The sequence below is a fragment of the Pantherophis guttatus genome, chromosome 1 (assembly GCF_059756535.1).
Source record: "Pantherophis guttatus breed Tessera chromosome 1, ASM5975653v1, whole genome shotgun sequence".
Classification (NCBI taxonomy): Eukaryota; Metazoa; Chordata; class Lepidosauria; order Squamata; family Colubridae; genus Pantherophis; species Pantherophis guttatus.
Window position 1 is genome coordinate 114,855,172 of NC_142063.1, and position 7,275 is coordinate 114,862,446.

The window sequence follows — 7,275 nt, forward strand, 5'->3', positions numbered from 1 at the left end:
TCGTCTCATAAGAGTCGAGTTCCAGGTAAGCTAGCCAATCCTACGCAGAGGATGGGTCTCCGCCTTCCAGTGACGCCAGAGCAAACGTAGAAAAGCGTCGGATGCGAAGCCAATAGGAGGAGACTGCGCAAAGCACGCCGGGATGATGGAGAATTTTTCTGCTCTCTTCGGAGGGACAGAACCTCCTCCGTCTACAACAGCTGCCGCGCTAGGCTTTGGCCCAGGAAAACCAGGAGGACCCGGTACTGGACAGCCTCCTGTACCAACGGTGACTCCGGTCGGAGAAGAGACAGCACGCAAAGCGGCGGCAGCCAGCGGTCCTTTTTACCTAATGCGCGAGTTACCAGGTAGTGGCTTGTAGGGGCGGGCTTGTAGGAGCTCCGTAACCAACCGCCGCCTAGAGGCGGGCGTTGCTTTTCTAGTCAGTGCTGCTTGACGGATTTTATACGTCACGCGGGAATGTGCCAATGGGATGGCTCGCTGCGGCTGATGAGCAGCTGCTCCGCCTTTGCGGGAACTCGGTGTGGAGGCTTGAAGCGCCAAGTGGGTGGTAACTCGCGCGACTGGCAGTTGCTCGGGCCACTGAACGAGCCGGGATGACCTCGTAGGCATATCTTTGGCGTCCTCGAGTTAAAAGCCATCGAAGTTTCTTGTGGGAACCGTGGTGGGAGAGTTTTGTGTCATTTGTGCGAGAGTAAAGGAGCGTGTGGCCGCTTGGTTCCTCCCGCAAACTGTTGCTTCTTTGTGACTCATGGGGCTACAAGGCTCGGCGTGGCCCTTCAAGAATCTGCCCTCCCCTGAAAAGCTGTACAATCCACCTTAAGTGATACGCCTAGTAGTAGCCACGTGTGTTCATGAAATTTCTATCCCTGAAAATAAATATGCCTCGGGTTACAAAGTTAGTCATTTTCTCCAGATGCATCCACTTATGTAAGCAGGGCTACAGGTAGTCCTCAACTTGCAACAGTTCATTTAGTGACCGTTCAAAGTTACAACGGCACTGAAAAAAGTGACTTATGACTCTTTTCCACACTTACGACCGCTGCAGCATCCCCATGGTCATGTCATCAAAACTTGGCCACTGGCTCATATTTATGATGGTTGCAGTGTCCCGGGGGTCACATGATCCCCTTTTGCAAGCTTCTGACAAGCAAAGTCAAGGGGGAAGCCAGATTCACAACTCTGTTACTAACTTAACAACTGCAGTGATTCACTTAACAACTGTGGCAAGGAAAGTCGTAAAATGGGGCAAAATTCATTTAACAAGTGTCTCAGCAGCATAAATATTTATTTATTTATTAGTCATATTTCTATGCCGCCCACTCTCCAAGGACTCTGGGCGGTTTACACCATACTTATACTTATATTTATATACTAAATAGCATATTGCCCCCAACAATCTGGGTCCTCATTTTACCCACCTCGGAAGGATGGAAGGCTCAGTCAACCTTGAGCCAGTGAGATTTGAAATATTGGGCTCAATTATGGTCGTAAGTGGAAAAGTTGTACAGTGAGAAACAGGTTCATTGTCCCAGGGCTGAGGGGAGACTTCTTTATAATGGACTTGGCTTTAGAAATTCCCTGGACATCATCCACCCATTTTTAACTCCTGTATTTGGGTCATAATTGCTAACTGGACTAGACCATTTTTTTCTATAGTGTGTTTCTGTCATTGCCACTTATTTATACAGCCACTTATTTATTTAAGTGGCTACCTAAGCGACCTTTTGCAAATATGATGGCAATTTTTTTAAAAAAAAATTCCAACCAAATTTTGTGTGCCTGACAACAATGCATTCCAGAGTGAGATTACAATTGGCATTGCTGCACAGGAGAGCTTTAAGTGAGATTCTAGCCACTAGAGATCTTCACAGCATCTCTCTCCCTCTTTCAGTCACATACTCACTTAATAAACATTTTGCTTCCAATTTAAGAAACCAGATTAAGGTCACTAAATGAGGAGGGGATATATGTTTTACTTGGGTTTATTTTTAGCTTTAATGTTTTCTTTTTATTGATTATAATGCATCAAACGATCTTATGTATAAGGCCAGACTGTAAATATTTTAAATAATTCCATTCCCACTGCTAGTATTTCAGGTCATATAAAATAGGATTTGTATCATTGTCATTGTTATTTACAGAAAGGACCTGGTTTCAAAATCAGCTTCTACCAAACTTTAGGGGTTTCTTAAAAAAAATTATCTGTGCTATTAATTTAGGCAAAATAATCAGTAACATTGTTACTTTACAATGTTGTTCATTTCTTGCCAGGTACCACAGAACTAACAGGAAGCACAAATTTGATCACCCACTACAACTTAGAGCATGCCTACAATAAATTCTGTGGCAAAAAGGTGAAAGAGAAACTCAGCAACTTTCTGCCTGACCTGCCAGGAATGATCGATTTGCCAGGCTCACATGATAACAGCAGCTTGCGTTCTTTAATTGAAAAACCTCCCATTTGCGGTAGCTCATTCAACCCTATCACTGGTACCATGCTAACAGGGTTTCGTCTCCATGCTGGCCCGGTGAGTTATGGTTTGGATGAAAGACATATGTTGTACTAAAGAAGTTTTTTAACTATTATAAACAAAACACACAATAATGCCTCAAATGAAAAAGAAACTTGCCAAACTAGTAACTAAGAATATTACAGGTTTGTAGGTTAAGGTCTGACAATTATCAGTTTAGAACCTGAATATAAATTCACCTCTAGGCATATTGATTATCAGCCATATGGCAGTGGACATCTTCGTGGAATTATATTACGATCTAGATGCAAATAAATAAGTAATGTAAATGACAGAAAGAGACTACAGTGCAGAAATCATGAACACTTTGTCTACTTTATGAGATATTGACCATGTTGTACATTCTAAAAAAGGAATTCAGTGTGGATGCTATAGTATAGATATGTTGCCAGCCCCCAGAATCAAGTGGACTGGAATCTTTTAGAATATGGTATATAGCATGTGACTGTTGATTATGGTACTGACTAGGAATGCGGAAGCCTGAGTTCTCCTCCTACCCTAGGTGGGGAAGCAAGCTGGGATCAGTCAGTCCTAGGAAAAAGGCAACAATGATCAACTTCTGAAAATGTTGCCAGAAAATATGTATAGAATATCTATGTACTTGCCAGGAATAAAGACTGACTTAAAGGCAACCACCTCCCACCCTCCCAAAAAATAACAGGTTATAACTTCTCTATCAGAATAGACTTTTAAGTAAGGTTGAAGATAGGAAGAAGTTCCAGGCAAAGGATAAAAGAGATTATCCTTTAAAAAGGAATTCTTGAACCTTTCTTTCATCTGCTGCAAAGTTGGTATCAAGTGAAAATTTCTAGCTGAATTCCAGGGTAAATTTATATTTATAGAATCTGTACATATTTATATTTCATATTTCTAAACTCTATCTCCCTCAAAGAGGGCCTCAGCATATGATACACTGTGCCATCAAGTTTGCACAGTACAATAAAACCACAATGGCTATGTTAGCACAACATGTCTAGTTGTGGTTCACAATAGAAAATGATAAATCCTTGTTAAAATTGTCATCTCAAAGAACCAGCAAATCTTTCTTTGTTGAAATATTTGTCATAGCTATTGGATTGGTCAAAAATTGTAATTCTCTGTGGTAGGTATTCCTAAGAGTTTATGACAGATCTGATCATAAGAGGACCCTGTGTCTGCATTTCATGTATTTTATTCATTAGATTTATATCCTGATTTTCTCTATCCTCAGAACAATCTGAGAAGTTTGGGCCAAGGAAAAGTGATTAGTCTAAGGTCACCCAAATAAATTTATCTAGCTGAGGGTGTAGTCAGAGTCTTCCTCATTCTGGTTCAATATTGGACTGCTATATTGTGCTGGTTCTCATTCTGAATCCAGAAGGCAAGTGCTGCATTTGTAAAGTAGGAAGCTGGAAGTAATGAAAATCTAGATTAGGGATAATTTTGCTTTAGCACGGAAATCCTTAATTTGCAATAGATACAAACACTAAGCTAAGTGAATGTACAAGTGGTCCTTGCTTAATGACCACTACTTCAACCACAGGTCAAATTTACAATGGTGTTGAATGAATGCTACTTATAACTGGTCCTCAAACGTATGTTTATAGTGTCCGGCCAGTCATGACCCCCAGCTCACAATTATGACATCACAATGTCCCACAGTATGTGATTGCCATTTGCAACCTTCACTGCCAGCTTCCAACAAGCAAAGTCAATGGAGAAGCTGGCAGGAGGTCACAAATGGCTACCATGTGATGTTGCACTTCATAACAGCAATCAGAAGCGCCAGAACTGTTGTCATATTTTACAAACACATCACTTAGCAATGGAAATTCTGGTCCCAATTACCATTGTGAAGGGAGGACTGTTCTGTACTACCTGTAGTAGAAATTTTTCTAATGGAAATTTTGATGGGGAATATTATTTGATTGGCTTGCAAAAAATATAGACTTGTAAGTCTATTATATATGTTTTCTTCAATGGTACTTGGGAAGTTCATGTATTGACGTGCCTTTCTGTTTCTGTTACACCAGTTGCCAGAACAATGTCGCTTAATGCACATCCAGCCACCTAAGAAAAAAAACAAGCATAAACATAAGCAGAGCCGAACCCAAGACCCTGTCCCTCCAGGTGAGAAGTCTATTTCTTAGGACATATAATAATAATGTCCCCCACCACACATCTTGCTGATATAGAATTTTTTAGTCCGATAGCGTAAATTAAATCATTCCTTCCTTCTAGAGCAGGGATGTCAAACTCAAGTCATCACTGCGGTGTCATGGTGACATATCGGGACATTTTTCCCCTTTGCTAAACCAAGTATGGGCATGGCCAGTGCATGACACATCTGGGCCGTGGGCCAGGAGTTTGACAGCCCTGTTCTAGAGCAAATGCCTTCTTTAATTGCTCTCTCTTATTTTACTAGAAACACCCTCAGATTCTGATCATAAGAAAAAAAAGAAAAAGAAAGAGGATGATCCTGAACGGAAAAGAAAGAAAAAAGAGAAAAAGAAAAAGAAAGTAAGTTGGAAAATAATTTTCAGCTGTTGATCTTGATATTTATAAGTTCATTGTAAAACAACAAAGATAAGTACTTTGCTTAGAGTTTGGCGTCAGACCTAAGATAGCTTTTTGGGCCAAGAAAATTTACATGGCTGTTTTTATTGCCTCTGGAATTCCTTATTTGTGTCTTTTTCTTTTTAATAGAACCGTCATAGCCCTGAACATCCAGGTGTGGGCAGCTCACAAGCCAGTAGCAGTAGCAGCCTCCGGTAGGGTCCTACCTAAGATTATATTAAAGAGAGTTCTCCATGAAATGCTACAGACATGTTGGGAGGAGGAGGAGGAGGAGGAGGAGGAACAAGGACGGGAAAGACACAGCTACCTTGTATATCTCCTTTTCACCTTTTGGAGCAGTATATACAAGATTATATTGGATGGAGCTTCAGGACTTCATAGCTTTCTCTACAAAGAACACAGACTTTGCTTGGGACATGGAGGCTGATGCCTTTATATGGAAATTATGTGTATTGTTTTGTGTTTTGTAAAAAAAAAATGATCCTGACTAAGTTGGGATATGTTTGTCTATTATTCTAATTAAATCTCTGTTGGAGGAGATGCTAATGATTTGAAGGAATCCTGACTACTGGACTTTTCCTGTGTTGTATTGCAACAGTTCTGAATTATTTTGCAGTTAATAAATTGGGGGCAGAAATTCCAGAAGTTGCTTGAGATATAGGATGGGTAAGTAATCTGATAAAAACACCTTATGTGACTTAAGCTATTTTGGCTAGAGGAGAAGAAAAGACAACATTTTAAATTGGCAGGAGAGACAGTATAAGGTTGGCTTTCACTTCCATGTTATTAGTTTTGTGAGGAGTAGATCTGCTTTAGAATAACATGAACAGTTAATACAAAGTATTGACCAAAATACGTGTAACAGTAAAAGATGTCAATAGGAAATGATCATCTGTTAATTAGAGGACAAGATAGTTGCAAAACTCTTTTCATCAAGAATCACTTATTAGGTAGAGATTTTTCTACCCATTCTCTTGTTTAATTAAAGAACTAGATTTAATTTTTGCCAGGAGGAAGGAAAAATATATTGGGAGATTTAAATTGAATATATAAAGCCATTTCCAGGAACCTCAATTTTTTTTCCCTTCTGTTAGCATCCTTTGCTCTCTTTGACCTTACTACCTCATTGCAAATATGCTGGCAAAAATTGTTACTTAAAACCATCTAATTTGCTTCTTTCTTGGTTCTAAACATCAGAGAAAACTATAATCTGACTTCATTTTAAAACAACTAGGGAAAATATGAAGCAAAACGATCATGGTTGGAAAAGATTTGCTCTTTGCTGCCTTTTCTTGCTTGCAAAAGAATAGTAAGGCTTTCAGCAATGCCTCTTACGATCAGTTTAGTGTAATATGGGAGAACCCTACTAAAATGCCCCTGCAATTTCCTTCAAATAAAATAGTGGGCATTTAAGATAGGGACAGTACTGTATATGGGCAACTAGGCAGCAGCTTTTAATAGGACTCCTCTGTTTTGAGCAAAAAGACAGGTGGGCATTTTCATCTCTTTCCACATCTATAGCTGATTTTTTTTTTTTTTTTTTAGAGAAATCATAAAAAAAGCTGGGATGAACTTTCCCCCCAATATTGTGGCCTTGATTTTAAAAAAGTAACTATTTTTAACCAAAGAAAAGGGTTGGAAAATATTTTCAGGGACCTTCCCTATCATATTTGGTTATTGAAAAATTGGTTGTTGAAAAAGTTTCTTTTATAGCACTTGAAAAGCAAACGGAGATGCTTGGGTTTACAATATTTAAAAGTTTTCTAATGGTTGGTTCTATATTCTAAGTGACTTTTATGCTCCTAGCTTGTACAGAGCAGCTTGCTTCATCCCAAAATAAATATGTTCCATGAAGTAGAGAAAATGTTATACCAATTTTGTGTGCAAACTGTTATTCCTTGACTAATTGGCTTAAAGGGTCAAAGAAGGGTAGGTTTGGCAACTGATGTATCTTATGCAACAGCCTTAAACATGGTTATTTATGCTCATTCTTATATCTTTCATTGATTCAGATAGGAAGGGAGGAAGTAAGATAATAGAAATATACTTTACTGCTGGATATCAGAGGGGAAAGAAGGAGTTGAGTTCCTTACCCCTTTCTGTTCCCTCTTGAATTAATAGTAAGCTATTTAAGCAACTAGAACAGGGGTCTCCAAACTTGGCAACTTTAAGACTTCTGGACTTC

General features: G+C 39.3%; 1 protein-coding gene across 3 annotated transcripts; it reads left to right on the forward strand.

Annotated features, from left to right (window-relative positions):
• Nucleotides 1-83: 83 nt before the first annotated feature.
• Nucleotides 84-6,959, forward strand: MED19 (mediator complex subunit 19). Of its 3 annotated transcripts, none has more exons than XM_034420318.3 (5): nt 84-347; nt 2,275-2,531; nt 4,547-4,643; nt 4,939-5,033; nt 5,220-6,959. In XM_034420318.3, exons 1-5 carry the CDS (start codon nt 143-145, stop codon nt 5,286-5,288), a joined length of 723 nt encoding a protein of 240 aa, XP_034276209.1. In that variant the 5' UTR covers nt 84-142; the 3' UTR covers nt 5,289-6,959. The 3 variants fall into 3 exon arrangements, with proteins under 3 accessions (XP_034276209.1, XP_060543797.1, XP_060543796.1); XM_060687814.2 differs by lacking the exon at nt 84-347 and adding an exon at nt 387-543; XM_060687813.2 differs by lacking the exon at nt 84-347 and adding an exon at nt 544-930.
• Nucleotides 6,960-7,275: the final 316 nt, after the last annotated feature.

Coding starts and splice junctions, on each gene's coding strand:
- MED19 (XM_034420318.3), top strand. CDS start 143: ATGATGGAGAATTTTTCTGCTCTCTTCGGAGGGACAGAACCTCCTCCG. Junction 348..2,274: donor CCTAATGCGCGAGTTACCAG/GTAGTGGCTTGT, acceptor ATTTCTTGCCAG/GTACCACAGAACTAACAGGA. Junction 5,034..5,219: donor AAGAGAAAAAGAAAAAGAAA/GTAAGTTGGAAA, acceptor TCTTTTTAATAG/AACCGTCATAGCCCTGAACA.